This window comes from Schistocerca serialis, chromosome 7 (assembly GCF_023864345.2).
Source record: "Schistocerca serialis cubense isolate TAMUIC-IGC-003099 chromosome 7, iqSchSeri2.2, whole genome shotgun sequence".
NCBI lineage: Eukaryota > Metazoa > Arthropoda > Insecta > Orthoptera > Acrididae > Schistocerca > Schistocerca serialis.
In genome coordinates this window covers 94,671,119-94,686,493 of record NC_064644.1, presented here as the reverse complement: position 1 = coordinate 94,686,493, position 15,375 = coordinate 94,671,119, and the positions used below count along the sequence as shown (strand labels likewise).

General features: G+C 42.8%; 1 protein-coding gene across 1 annotated transcript in view; it reads left to right on the top strand.

Annotated features, from left to right (window-relative positions):
* LOC126412542 (galactoside alpha-(1,2)-fucosyltransferase 2-like) overlaps positions 1-15,375 on the top strand; it is a 104,503-nt gene that overhangs the window by 67,246 nt on the left and 21,882 nt on the right. Inside the window, exons 4-5 of the mRNA XM_050082187.1 lie at positions 8,792-8,939; positions 11,811-11,939. Coding sequence (XP_049938144.1) covers positions 8,792-8,939; positions 11,811-11,939 — 277 coding nt within the window. The remainder of the gene's footprint in view (positions 1-8,791; positions 8,940-11,810; positions 11,940-15,375) is intronic.

Below are 15,375 nucleotides of genomic sequence, written 5' to 3'. Positions count from 1 at the left end.
TAACACACGTGCAAACACTAACAGTCCCTAATTCTCACATATTGTCCATATACTATGACCAACAGAAACGTGTGCAGTGAAATGTAACTTACAAGTTAATAATATGATGAACTGGTGTCAATTACAATTTTATAACATAAGAATACAATTACAAAGGTACAAAATACATCATTAAAGAACATAACAATACAGATAACATTTGTAGTACAGGCTTTACAAAAGAATCGAAATAACATATACATCAGTGTTACAGGAATTATGACATGAGTACATACATAAAAGATCAGAATAACTTTAGAAACATCAACTTCACACATGAGCATTAAATCAGAACAGAATAAATAATGTCTAAACATCTTTACAAAGAAAATAACATAGTATTTGAAAAATTCTACAACATAAATCCTATTGGCTAAACACGTAAAGACAGGAAAAAGACAAATACACAGGGGTACATAAACACATAGAGGAATAATACAAAAGGAAAGTCAGGGTTCGTTTTCAGTGTAACATTTGGTACTGCAGTCCAACCCAAAACTTAATTCCATAGATCTTACCTCTTATTTCAACATTTGTTTCCGCCAAAAAAGATCCTATCCAAGCATGCTTTCTGTATTTATATGTTCACATATTTCTTACCTCATTATTTATTTTCCATTATCTTACCTCATCATTTATTTCCAAGACAATCCTACCTAAACCTGTTGTCCCTAAACCCTACTTTTTTGTTCATATCCTCTTTCAAAATACTTTTTTGGCCAAACCATTTTCTTATAGCTTCTCAATGCATTTCTTCCAATTCATCACAACTCGTTCTCACATATAGCCTACCCCATCTTAAGCTAACTTAAATCTACTGAGCTCAGATGCTAAACTAAGGGACAAGGCAATGCAGCAGCACAAAACAAGTAACACAAGCAGCAATGACAAAAAAATGGAAATTGGCAAAGCAAGCTACAGTAAATCTAAATTACCAAGCAAATGCAACATTACAACTAATATGAGCCAATGTGCAGCAACAAGAAAAATAAATCCGTAGTAAAACTGGCTTAACAGAGTAATACAAAGTGAAATTTAGTAGCACTATGCCTAGCAAACAGCAGCAGGAAATGCAATAGCTTATATCTAAACATGACAAAGCTCAAGCAGAAAAAATATTACAGTAAAAATGGCCATGTTTAATACCTATGTCACATCTTAACACTAGAGTGATGCATCACGATAACTTACTCTACCAAAAAAATTACCAAGTAGTTGAAAAGAAAATTATGTATGCAGTTACTGTTATTAATCCCTTCTTATTGTTCTTTCCATTCCAAGTGTTCCATTTTCGAAGAATATGGATCATAAAATTATTATTTAATAGATCTGTTGGCAGAAAGTGTTCACATTAGCAAATGCACTTAATTTTATTTTATAAAGCCAATGCTGCAACACAGCTGGAAACCAGATATTAACCACATGAGCAATCTCTCAACTAGAAAGACAATAGATGTAAAATGTTTCTCATCATTTCATTAGGCATTTTAGTAAATATCATAAATTAAGAGCTGCACAGTGTAATCATATGTTTTCAAGTTTGAGCGTGTCGTATTTGCGATGCTCTCGACAAAGAAATGTCAATAGCGAGGAAAATGACCTCTTTTTTTTTTTTTTCTTACTCCACATGTGCCTCTGAAAGGCACACACTAATGACTTTTTTCCAGGCGACTGTTGCGCAGCTGGGTGCCCACGACACATTACGTGAAAAGCACTTAACTTTCTTACCGAAATATTTACGACACCAGTTTGCACTACAGTGACAGTCTCATATAAAATATTTCACAGGTCGAGAATTTGCGTTGCAAAAGTGTAGAAACAAAATCCTATGAATATAACAGTGTGCAAAAAATTTTCGCCTGCATTGTGATACATTCACGCATTTACACACATTTCATAACACTTAAAGTACGATTCTCAGCTTATTGATCATAAACATACCTCAACAGCATAATACACATCATCGTCATAAAAATAACATCATAACACCTCAGTCAAATCTCAAAATCGTCGTAGCTTTCTGCAATAATAACAAAACCTAAAAAAAATTCTCTGATCATTTCAATAGTGTCATCTACCTCAAACGTACTTTAAAATCATGCTCCCTTACCAAATACATCATTCAAAGTTCTCATAGTATCACAATGGTTCCGAAAAAATATGAACAGTTCACAAAGTACAGATAAAATACAATTTCATAAGTGTGAAGTTATCCAACTGTGTAATTGCGTAAACATGTCACTGATGTAGTAAAAAAAATGTTTGTCTCTCTGTTAAATAATCAGGTAGCTGTGTATTTTGTGTTGGAGAAATATGGTACCGATGTGTAACGTTGTATAAGCAAATACCATATTAGCTAGGGCTCCTTGTGCTTGCCACACACATGGTACACAAAGTAAGCGTGTACCCCCCTGAGGATTAATGTAATTATACCCTCAGGTGTTACAGATTACAGCAATGGAATGCAATGTACCACAGAAAACCTCTGTATCATTGTAATTCAAAAATCTTTAAAAATAAATGTATTAAGTACAAAAGTAATCACTCAAATATGTATCCTTTAGCGCTAAATGTGTGTCTTGCTGTAAGATAATTCTGTGGAAGTGTCGTAGTTATCGTCCTCCGTAAGCTAAGTTCTGCAGAAGTCAATGTACTTACCTCATCATAAACAAAAGTGAAATGCTATGCATATAGATATCATAGTTATTACATACATTACCGTGATCAAGAAAGTACTACACTGTAACGCATTGTTGTGCTATGAAAAAGGGTGTCTCATTGTACCTATACCACAAAAGTTACTACTAAAACATGTTTTACCTTCCAGAAGGATTCAGAAAAACTGTGCAGATATAAAACAGATACATCGCAAAAGCAACAATGTAAATTATGTCACACATTAGTAGCGTCATGATATAATCGTGTAGCTGTCAAAGAAACCAAATACTAAGTCATTTTTAAACTCACAGAAAGTACTTCAAATAAAGAATGTCTTTTCAAGTAAACCAAAATGTTCCATTAAAATCTCATTAGCAGTATATGTTCTAAGTATGTAAGGCTTATAGTCGTTATGTAATCGTGCAATTAACAAGCAAGAATGTACACACACAATAACGCCGTGTCCTCTGTTCACTATAACAATGCATTCGTAATTTCTGTTTAAATAAGTTCTCTTGGTTCTTGACTGGATATGTAACTTCAAAACATTGTTGCATGTTAACAGTTTCTAAATGTGACAAAGAGTACTAGTAACGTGAAGTGAAATATTTTATATCAAAGAGTAAATTAAAAAGCAGAATATCTCTCAATAAACGGTTTTACATGTGAAATGTGGTGCAATCCTTTACTCTTCCTAGAGCGCAGAGGTTCAATTTGAACGCAATTATCATGCGGTATACGTCAGTAAGGAATGCTAAAATTTTTCTCAAGGTTAGCGTCTATGTTATTTTTCTCTGAGCCAGCTGGCGCATGTGGCTGCCTGCGGTGCAAGTCATTATCTGTCTCTTTGTTGGCGCGTGTCGTTATTGGGATTTGGAGACCTAACTTCTACAAATCCACCTTGTCGAGAGGGCCCAGCCCTGTTAGAATCCCGCCAGTTCTGATGAAATTCACGTCTGTCATTATGATTATATCGTCTGTCGTCATGTCGGTAGTTCCTGTAGTTTCTTTCTTGTCGGTTAAGTGGTGGAGAATTTCTCCCTGAATTATCACTGCACAGTGGACCGTTGCGTCTGAAGTTATTCTGTCTGCCGTGATAATAATTATTTTGGTTCTCATATTGTCTGTTCCTCTGATTGTCTCTGTCATATTCATTACTACGGAAATACGATCTTTCTCTGTAACTATTATTCTGCCAACGGTTGTCATAAGGGTGGTGTCTGTTTTGGTCACGATTTACGTTGTAAGAATAGCCTTGTCGTGTACAGTTACTATTTCTTTCATCGCGGAATTGTGACGTATGTGACCTGTAATTGTTGTGCTCCTGTTTTCGCGTCCCGCGATTGTCAGTGTCAATTTCTAATTCTTGTAAGAGTCCCTGAAAAGCTTCAATGTCGTCTTTGCAACGCCCTGCCAAAATAATGTTTCTTAAATGATCAGGAAATTTGATTAAGCAAATGCGGATGAGTTCTGAAGGGCTGTATGGGTTTGAATGATATTGATTCTTATGCAACATGTCTTCAAAATATTTGACAAGACTGGAAAATTCAGATTGTTCAACGTGTTTCATCATCATGATGCTATGTTTTAATCGGACTTGTGTAGCTTGAGACCAATATGCTGAGAGGAACGCATGGTAAAATTCTCCTTCAGTGTGACAATCGTGAATGACCGATCGCATTCTTACAGCTGGTTCATTCTCTAAATAGCCACACATAAATTCTAATCTGTGCTCTAATGACCAGTTGGGAGGAAAACAATGAGAGAATTGATGGAGCCACGCTTGTGGATGAATGTCGTTGCCAGAATTCTTAAATGTTTTAAATTTACGTGTAGTAATGAACACCTTATAGTCAAAGTCATCATGTCGGCGAGTCGCATATCGGTCATTGTTACGTCGTGTCGGCGGTCCCATTTCAAAATTCGGTGCACCTTGCCAATTTATTTGATAATTTCCGAAATGCCCTGTGTTATTATTTTGCGGCTTTTCCGTATTTCTAAGACCCTCTTCCAGTGTTGGAGCGCGGGTGTCCTCTGAAACACGTAGTTCTTGTATTACCTGTGTCAGCTGATCTTGTACTTCCCGGATTTCTCTTTGGTGTTGCGTATTAATTTGATTCTGATTTTGTTTGAATTTCCTAATTTGTTCGCACTCTTCTGTGTCATTAAAGACTACCGGTTTTGTGTCATTCAGATTATCATCTACCTTCGTAGATAAATTATTTAGCTGATCCTTAAGTTCAACTACTTTCTCTGATAATGAACTAATTTCCTCCATGTGTCTTTCTGAACCAATTTTCAGAGTATCTACTGTGTCCTTTAAGTTTTCTTGAGTTTTTGCAAGTTGCGTAACCGAATCGGTAGATGCAACTGAGTCAGTTTTAGCTTGCAAGGTCTCATGATTTTCATGAACAACAGTTTGCAGTTCTTTTATGGCTGCTTCGTGATTCTGTAATGCATTTTCATGCCGCGAAAAAATAGGTTGAAAATGCTCACAAATTTGTGTTTTTACGTCATTACAGACTTTTTGACATTTCGATTCAATGTTATGTAACTCAGTAGTTAAATCTTCACGTGTTTGTTCAAGCGTGGTGTTCAACTTCCGAAGATTTTGTTCCATTGTGTTTAACTTTTGAAGCTTTTGCTGTGTTTGTCTCTGATTTTGTTCCATTGTGTCTAACTTTTGAAGATTTTGTTCCATTGTGTCTAACTTTCGAAGATTTTGTTCCATTGTGTCTAACTTTTGAAGCTTTTGCTGTGTTTGTCCCATTTGTTGTATTAATTGTAATAAAAATGCACTGGTGTCTGAAACATGTTCCTCAGTGCTTTTCGGCAGTGAATTTGCACTGGCAACATTCACATTTTGACAAGCAGAAAATGTGTCTTGACTTATTTGAGAAAACGATGAGGACCCAAAGCCTGAATCTACAGTATTTGCGAGATTGTGCCCTGTCATTTCGGATTCCTGAGGCGAGCTATTGCCGACCGATCGATCGATAATGCGTCCCTGTTCACTAATTGTTTCACTGTCTACGCCATTATTTGCCACCCGCTCCATTTCCCTATGCACAATTATCAAATTACTACTTTGAATGTCCGTTAATTCATTACACAGTGGTGCTGATAAGCTACGCTCGTCGTCACTATTATTTCTCAGTTTACTTTGGAGCCTAGTGTTACGTTTTTCACGCGCTATTATTGACACAATATTTCACACGATAACACAGAAAAGCACAATTTGAAGAGCAAAATAAGAAAACACATTAACATAGCACTGAAAATAATATCTCGTTAATTGCAAGCGCAGCTGCGAAATACTTGGTGCAAATCTACATGCATGCCACAACTGTTTTACTATACAAGAATGAAAAACTACAACTACAAAGGAAATTCTCTCTACAATTACGCGCTAGCAATAAACAAAGGCTGCACTAATTGCACAAACTACAAGAAAAAATCAGAAGATTTCAGTGAGGTATCCTCGGCTAAGGGTCGACATATGAAACGTCCCCTTAGAAAAATTTATGAATTACTGTGCTGATAAACCTCTTACATTATTTGCTTTTCAAACAGCTGAGCAAAACTGAACGTACTCAAACATTCACTGATGTGACACGCAATATTTTTAGCGCAACGCAATCTGACTTTCAGTAATCGCTACAAAGAATGGCCCTGACTAACATTAACCTATGCCTTTCACAAATCACTTACCTCACAAAAACCTTGGTTACTCGAACTGCTGCAATTCAGCGAGCGCCAATACTGCCAGCTAAATAAAAGATTCAAACTACTGAAGGCACTAACTACTGATAGGCATAGTTAGCAAATGAAATATTTTGATAGAGAACAAACAATGTATTTACCTTAATAGTGTTGAAAAATCATAATATACATAGCAGTTCACGACATCCAGTCTTACAAATTTCAAAACTCCGTCATTTCTCTCCCCACATCCACCACTGCTGGCGGCTCACCTCCAACTGCGCAACGCTATGCGCTGTTAACAGCCAACAGCCCAACACTACAATAGCAAATTCCAACAATGCCACCAAGCCACAGACTGCACACAGCACAGCCAGTGATTATCATATAGAGCGATAGGTGGCGGTGGCGTTACCAGTATAAGAACCTAAACAGCCTACTTACATAGTGCTATGTGATGCTGTTCTTCCTTACAACCATGGCTCGCAGACAACATCTGGATGACTTAACATCGGAAAGAATAATCGAGAAACTGGAATAAGGACGACTAGGGTAGCACAGGAGTTTAGTACTGTTCACAGAATTACGAAACGGATTCACATATTGCGATTGCGTATTGACGTCAGCTGTACGTTTTATTAGTGATACATGAAAATTTGTGCCGGACCAGAACTCGAACCAGGATTTTCTGCTTATCGCAAATGGTCGCCTTAACCACTTTGGCTGTTCATGCACGCCTGCCGGACGGCCGCAAACTTCCATATGTCATGTTGTCCCTATGCCCTATGCTCGCACTTGGTGATTCCTGCACGAGGAGAGAGAAAATTTTTATTACCGTCATTTTAGCGCTTCGAGGCATATTTACCACTGGTTTATGCGTGCATACATGTTTGAAGGACACAGTAACGTAACATGGAGACACTATATAAACGTAGACTTTGTGTAAATCGTTGGCTCACAGCATTGTTATACGTGCATGGAGAGTATTCTGAACCACAGACACTGTTGCCCGAAGGAGAGGAGGTGGTCGAGCAGGCCAATTACCGCAGCACATGATCGCTGTGTTGTGCAACAGGTAAGAAGGGACCGACGTCAAACAGCGAATGCAGTTGCAACAGGACTGCAAGACACGCGATCTCACACTTCACAGTGTCGCGACGACTGTGTGGGGTGCTCTTTTTCAACGCCGACTAGTACGTTGTGCTCCGTTGACACCCGCACATCGGAGCACCATTTGCGATGGTACTGACTTAATATATCCAGAAAATTTGTCGAACATGATCGTTTGGTGGTCCAGGTGTTGTTGCGTTGTCGTACTGACCTCCTTATCTTTGAGCACACTCACCGGTCAACGTTACTGTGAAACTGTACTTCTTCCCAATGTGAGTGTTTTCCTTGCCAGTGTTGCGGCCAACATGGGAGCTCGATGCAGAGCATGCACTGCCGTTCGTGATCACAAATCCTATTAAGACCCACGTCGCGCAGTTTGTAATGTACAGGGGCCACCGTGAATCGCGGTGACATCAGTGTACTCATTGTTTTTGAATAAAAGTGTCATATCGATAGTCTCGTTGCGTATTTATTTCAGTTACCTTCTGTACTAAACTGCAGCAGTTCTTCCTATGTATGGTCCAATTTTCACAGAACTATGTTACTTGTCACTGACACATTACGCGAAAACTGCTTTCATCCTTATTTTTCCACACCATTGTCTTTGAGTCTGGGCATTAGTTCTTGCAGAAAACTTTTATCGTACCTGTAATATTAGCACGTAATTTGTTACAGAGTTTCTTTGCAAGTTTTCGTCTTTAATAGTGATTGTCACTTGTCACTGAGGATATCTTTTATTGTGTCGTCTCGTTGTCACTGTAGGCTTGTACCATGGGAAGCAAGGAGAGGATGTTGTTTGGTGGCCAATATCCTCTTTCTGTAATACAAACTGCACACAAGTATTAATAGGGTTCTTTATTAACTTAAACAGGAAGTGTTATGGTACGAGCTCTTCCGTAATAGTCCACGCTAACCTCACTGCTGGTGAAGTACAAGTCCGCTGTGTACTCTGCTCTGGTCGCTATGTACTACCTGAGACTGACTGTCTGTGACTGCAAGTGACTGGGCTGCGACTGAAGACTCGACTCGATGACTCACTGGATGACTGGTTGAGCCCTACGGTCCGTGGCGGCTATCTAAGAACCAGCGGTCGAGATGGCGTTGGCAGTGCGTTGCTTGCGAGTCTCTATTTGGTCTCTCTGCTGACAGGTGTGTTGCTTGCGCCTACCGCAACTTTTATACCCGAAACCGTATCAGTAACAAAATATCAATATTTATCTTTATGTTGTAACGCACCCCTCGGTTTCTGTTGTGATTCTAAATAAGGACTGACATTCTGCAGGGTATGGATCGTCCTACCGGAGACGATAATTCCACTGGCTGCCGACGTGAGGCGCCACTTCCGCTACCGGCCGAAGCTGCGCGAGTACGCAGAGAACAAGTTGCGGTCACTCAGGAGGACCGTTCTCGAGACCAGTCCTAACGTCAAGGTAGGTGGCGGCTCACTTTCCCATAGGAAAATAATTTTCATATCCTCGTAAAGTTGCAAGGCTACTCGTATATATTTCATTAGGTCCTTACTGCCTGTCAGAACTGAGCGAGGTGGCGCAGTGGCTAACACACTGGACTCGCATTCGGGAGGGCGACGGCTCAATCCCGCGTCCGGCCATCCTGATTTATGTTTTCCATAGTTCCCTAAACCTCCAGGCAAATGCCGGGATGGTTCCTTTGAAAGGGTACGGCGGACTTCCTTCCCCATCCTTCCCTAATCCGATGAGACCGATGACCTCGCTGTCTGGTCTCCTCCCCCAAACAACCCCAACCTTACTGCCTGTCAACTCTTTTTCTTGGTCTCTCTCGATTTGTACTGATGTGAGTGGTGTCTTATACCTTCCCCCTGCGCAGATCCAGGACTCTGTTCTGGGAGGAGAGGGCCATCAAGCTCAAAGCTGCCCCCCCCCCCCCCCCTCCTAACAGATATAACTTCCCGTCGTGTCACTATTTAATGAGCCATAGATGGCTAATATTTTTATTATAATAATGTACATTAATGTACAAAACCTAAGGACGAAAATAGCTTTTCCATGATGTGACACTGCCTAGTTACATAGCGCGATATATCTTTGACCACACATTGAAAGAAGTGTTACAGTGTATTACAAAAGGTAATTGAAACAATTACACGATGAGAAGAACAGAAATGACACTTTTTTCAAAGACAATAATTGCACTGCTGGACGCTCGTTTACCCATGTATGCATGCTCCGATACGTCTCTCCAACACATCCCACACATGTTGAATGGGATTTAAGTCGGAGGAGCGAGCATGCCATTCCATTTCGCCGAATATCCTCTCGTTCTGAGAGCTCCTCCACCTGGGCGGTTCGATTCGATCGCGCATTGTCATCCATAAAAATGAAGTCAGAGCAAAATGCACCCTGAAAAGACGCACATGGGAAAGTAAGACAGTATGATAATAATGTTAATCAGTGGGCGTACCGTGTTCAAAGACTTTGAGGTCAGTACACCCATGCAATATCCCACCTCTGTTGGACTATGTTCCTTGATGCATTAGCTGTTCCCATATTTCGCCATATGAAGGTAGTCCAGAATTGTCGAACATCATCGTTTCAGTGGTCCAGATATTATAGTGAGGGGGTGCATAATGTTGCACAGGCCTATTGACCTCCAAATCTCTTAGCACAATGCACTCAAAATTTTTGTGCCACTGCGTCTTTTATGGGATGCATTTGTCTCTGGCTTCATTGTTATGGGAGACATTGCGCGACCGAATCGAACTCCACAAATGGAGCAGCTCGTGGAGCAACAGGATATCTGGCGAACGGACTGACCTGCCCGCCCCCGACTTACGCCGACCGCGGTGGCCGAGCGGTTCTAGGCTCTTCAGTCCGGAACCGCACGACTGCCACGGTCGCAGGTTCGAATCCTGCCTCGGGCATGAATGTGTGTGATGTCAAATGGTTCAAATGGCTCTGAGCATTATGGGACTTAACTTCTGAGGTCATCAGTCCCCTAGAACTTAGAACTACTTAAACCTAACTAACCTAAGGACATCACACACAACCATGCCCGAGGCAGGATTCGAACCTGCGACCGTAGCGGTCGCGCGGTTCCAGACTGTAGCGCCTAGAACCGCTCGGCCACCTCGGCCGGCTGTGTGATGTCCTTAGGTTAGTTAGGTTTAAGTAGTTCTAAGTTCTAGGGGACTGATGACCTCAGATGTTAAGTCCCATAGTGCTTAGAGCCATTTGAACCCCGACTTAAATTCGATCGAGCACATGTGGGATTCGTTGGGAAAACAAATTGCTCCACGTCCACATGCACCAACAACCATTCAACAGTTGTCAATAACGCTGGTGGAAAAAATGGTGCGCCCTACCAGAAGAAATCCTTATCGACCTTGTTGCCGGTATGTGATCACGTTGCAGAGCATGCTTTTCTGTCCGTGATCATAACGTGCCATATTGAGAAACATGTCCCGCCTTTTGTAATGTTCAGGGGACCATCCCTAATCGCCGGGAATTCACTGTAATTATTCTCTTTGAATGGAAGTGTCACTTCCGTTCGTCTCACTGTGTTTCGTGCAGTTACTTTTTGTGCTATATTGTAGCAGTTCTTTAGCCGAAGTTTTATCGAGCTATGTTACTGGGCAGTGACACGTGATGTGAAAGTTAATTTCGCCCTTAAGCTTTGCTCACCAGTGTAACTGCACGATCGAGGTGGTGCAGTGGTTAGCACACTGGACTCGCTTTCGGGAGGATAACGGTTCAAACCTTTACGTTTTCTGTGATTTTCCTAAATCGCTTCAGGCAAATCTCGGGATGCTTCCTTCGAAAGGGCACACTTGATTTCCTTCCCCATCCTTCCCCAACTAACGAGACCTCGCTGTTTGGTTCCCTCCTCCAAATCGACTGACCAGTGTAATTACCTTGTATTCACCAGCTTCTCTGTTGTTGGAGCGTTACGCTGCGAATTTGGACTACGTCTGGTGTTTGGCTGAACTTTTCATAACAGTATGAGAGACATGGGCTTCATCTCGGCCTTGCAGTGTCCCACAGTGTTCATTCTTACTGTAACTACAACCAACCAGAAGCTTGTGTTGTGTGTCGAACTCTCAAACTGTGCCGAACTTGCAACTAGCGTTTTTGTTCGAACAGAAGGAACGAAGGAAATGAAAGCATCGTTTCAACATCACTGAAAGGCAAGGTTCCAGGTACCTGCTTGCGTACAGATTTAATCTGTCAGTACGTTTCAAATTAGTGGTCGTTATTGACTAGCTTGTGGTGCACTGTGGCTGCTGCCAGATGGCGCAACACCTCAGGGTGTTTCCTTTTGCGCAGGAGGTGGTGTTCGCTGGGGTGCACGTGCGGCGCACCGACTACGCGGACCACCTGCGCCTGCTCTACAACTCGGACCGGCCGGCGGACGAGCGCTACTACGGCCGGGCCGCCCTCTGGCTCAACTCCACGGTGAGTGTCCGGTAGCTTGAGCCTAGGTAGTCTATGTGATCAAAAGTATCCGGACACCCACAAAAAGATACGTTTTTCATATTAGGTGCTTTGTGCTGCCACCTACTGCCAGGTACTCCATACCAGCGGCCTCAGTAGTCACTAGACACCGCGAGAGAGGAGAATGGGGGGCACTGCGGAACTCACGGACTTCGAACGTGGTCGGGTGATTGGGGCCACTTGTGTCATACGTCTGTACGCTAGATTTCCACACTCCTTAACATCCCTAGGTCCACTGTTTCCGATCGTGATAGTGAAGTGGAAACGTGGAGATGTACAGCACAAAAGCGTACAGGTCGATCTCGTCTGTTGACTGTCAGAGACCGCCGACAGTTGAAGAGGGTCGTAATATGTGATAGGCAGACATCTATCCAGACCATCACACAGGAATTCCTAACCGCATCAGGATCTACAGCAAGTACTATGACAGTTAGGCGGGAGGTGAGAAAACTTTGATTTCATGGTCGAGCGGCTGCTCATAAGCCACACATCACGCCGGTAAATGCCAAACGACGCCTCGTTTCGTGTAAGGAGCGTAAATGGTTCAAATGGCTCTGAGCACTATGGGACTTAACATCTGAGGTCACCAGTCCCCTAGAACTTAGAACTACTTAAACCTAAGGACATCACACACACCCATGCCCGAGGGAGGACTCGAACCTCCGCAGGGACCAGCCGCACAGTCCATGACTGCAGCGCCTTAGACCGCTCGCCTAATCCCGCGCGGCGCAGGATTCGAACCTGCGACTGTAGCAGTCACACAATTCTGGACTTAAGCGCCTAGAACCGCTCGGCCACCGCGGCCGGCTAATGAGCGTAAACATTGGACGATTGAACAGTGGAAAAACGTTGTGTGAAGTGACGAATCACGGTACACAATGTGGGGATCCGAAGGCAGGGTGTGGGTATGGCGTATGCCCGGTGAACGTCGTCTGCCAGCTTGTGTAGTGCCAAGAGTAAAATTCGGAGGCGGTGGTGTTACGGTGTGGTTGTCTTTTTCATAGAGGAGGCTTGCACCCCTTGTTGTTTTGCGTGGCGCTATCACAGCACAGGGATACATTGATGTTTTAAGCACCTTCTTGCTTCCCACTGTTGAAGAGCAATTCGGGGATGGCGATTGCATCTTTCAACACGGTCGAGCACCTGTTCACAATGCACAGCTTGTGGCGGAGTGGTTATACGGCAATAACATCCCTGTAATGGACTGGCCTGCACAGAGTCCAGACCTAAATCCTGCAGAACACCTCTGGGATGTTGTGGAACGCCGACTTCGTGCCAGGCCTCACCGACCGACATTGATACCTGACCTCAGTGCAACGCTCCGTGAAGAATGGGCTGCCATTCCCAAAGAAACCTTCCAGCACCTGACTGAACGTATGCCTGCGAAAGTGAAACCTGTTATCAAGGCTAAGGGTGGGCCAACGCCTTATTGAATTCCAGCATTACCAATGGATGGCGCCACGATCTTTTAAGTCATTTTCAGCCAGGTGTCTGGATACTTTTGATCAAATAGTGTACTTCACGGACGCCATATAATTAAAAGTCGTTTTCCAGTGAACACATGGTGTGTCGTGGGGCGATCACTCTGTTTTTAAAATAATTGAAACGCCACGATCGCTTCAATATCGTTTACTAGATGACTGATTTCAGCACTCTAAAGGTGCCATCATCGGATCTGAAATGTTAATCCACGTTTCAGATCCGATGATGGCACCTTCAGAGTGCTGAAACCGGTCATCTGGTAAACGATATTGAAGCGATCGTGGCTTTTCAATTATTTTATTAAAAGTCGTCCTACATGCCAGTATAAAAAATCGCCTACTACACAAGTTTTATCGAAAATACGTTGCCTGATCAAAAACACAGTGCAGGTAGAAAAAATGATCAGATGTCAATACAAAATGTGTACACATACACACCATCGGCTGGTACGTAGATGATTATGAGTTCCAATCCTCTATGACAGTTACCGTTTAACGGCCGCCAGACCGCATTAGCGTTGCCCATATCTAATGGTTCAAATGGCTCTGAGCACTATGGGACTTAACTTCTGACGTCATCAGTCCCCTAGAACTTAGAACTACTTAAACCTAACTAATCTAAGGACATCACACACATCCATGCCCGAGGCAGGATTCGAACCTGCGACCGTAGACTGAAGCACCTAGAACCGCTCGGCCACCCCGCCGGCCCATATCTAATGTTTTTACCATGTCCAGTAGGGTATATAAGGTGTGAGAGCAGAGTAGATGCTGAGTTATCACTGTGAAGGGCAGGGAGATGCCATGTACTTGTATGGGACAGCGTTATAAGCATTTGACCGAATCTGAAAGAGGCCTCATTGTGGGTGTCAATGTAGTGGGCTGGTCAATGGTGCACTATCCTGTCAGGTAGGTATCCCACCGCTGTCTGTGGCGTCACCACACACATTTTCGGCGTGTAATCTCATTGACTGTAGTAGAACTGTCTTCAGTGATGAATGCCGCTTCGAACGGAGCTCCAGTGACCAGCGAAGACATGTCTGGAGATGACGTGTACAGCGGTGGCGTACCAAACTAACTGCCGCCCACCTTACGGCCCGAAAACGAGGAGCGATGGTTTCGGTGCCATTTCTTTTCACAGTAGGACGCCTCTGGTTGTCATCCGCGGCACCCTTACAGCACAGCGGTACGTCGATGATATTACACCCCCTGTTATGTTACCCGTCATGGCAAGCAATCCTGGGCTTACATTTCAGCAAGATAATGGACGCCCGCACACGGCGCGAGTTTCTGCTAGTTGTCTTCGTGCTTGTCAAACCCTGCCTTTCCCAACTGAGAATGTTTGGAGCATTATGGGAAGGGCCTTCCAACCAGTTCTGGATTTTGACGGTCTATCGCGTCTATTGAACAGAATTTGGCACGATATCCCTCAGGAGGACAGCCAACATCTCTGTCAATCAGTGCCGAGCTGAATAACTGCGCCGGCCGCTGTGGCCGAGCGGTTCTAAGCGCTTCAGTCTGGAATCGTGCGACCACTACGATCTCAGGTTCGAATACTGCCTCGGGAATGGGTGTGTGTTATGTTCTTAGGTTAGTTAGATTTAAGTAGTTCTAAGTTCTAGGGGACTGATGACTTCAGATGTTAAGTCCCATAGTTCTCAGAGCCATTCGAATAACTGTTTGCATAAGGGCCAGAGGTGGACCAACGCGCTATTGGCTTGCTCAATTTGTGAACGTCTTTCTCTTGAATAAATCATCCAACTTTTCTCAAATTGTAATCATTTGCTTGTATATGTATATCTCGTTTTCCAATTTTCGTCCCATTCGAATAATTCCTTCGTGGGGCGCCGTTCTTTTTCTTTCTTTTTTTTTTTTTCTTAGAGTGTATTTGGCACTTCTGAAGCTCTTATTTCCAT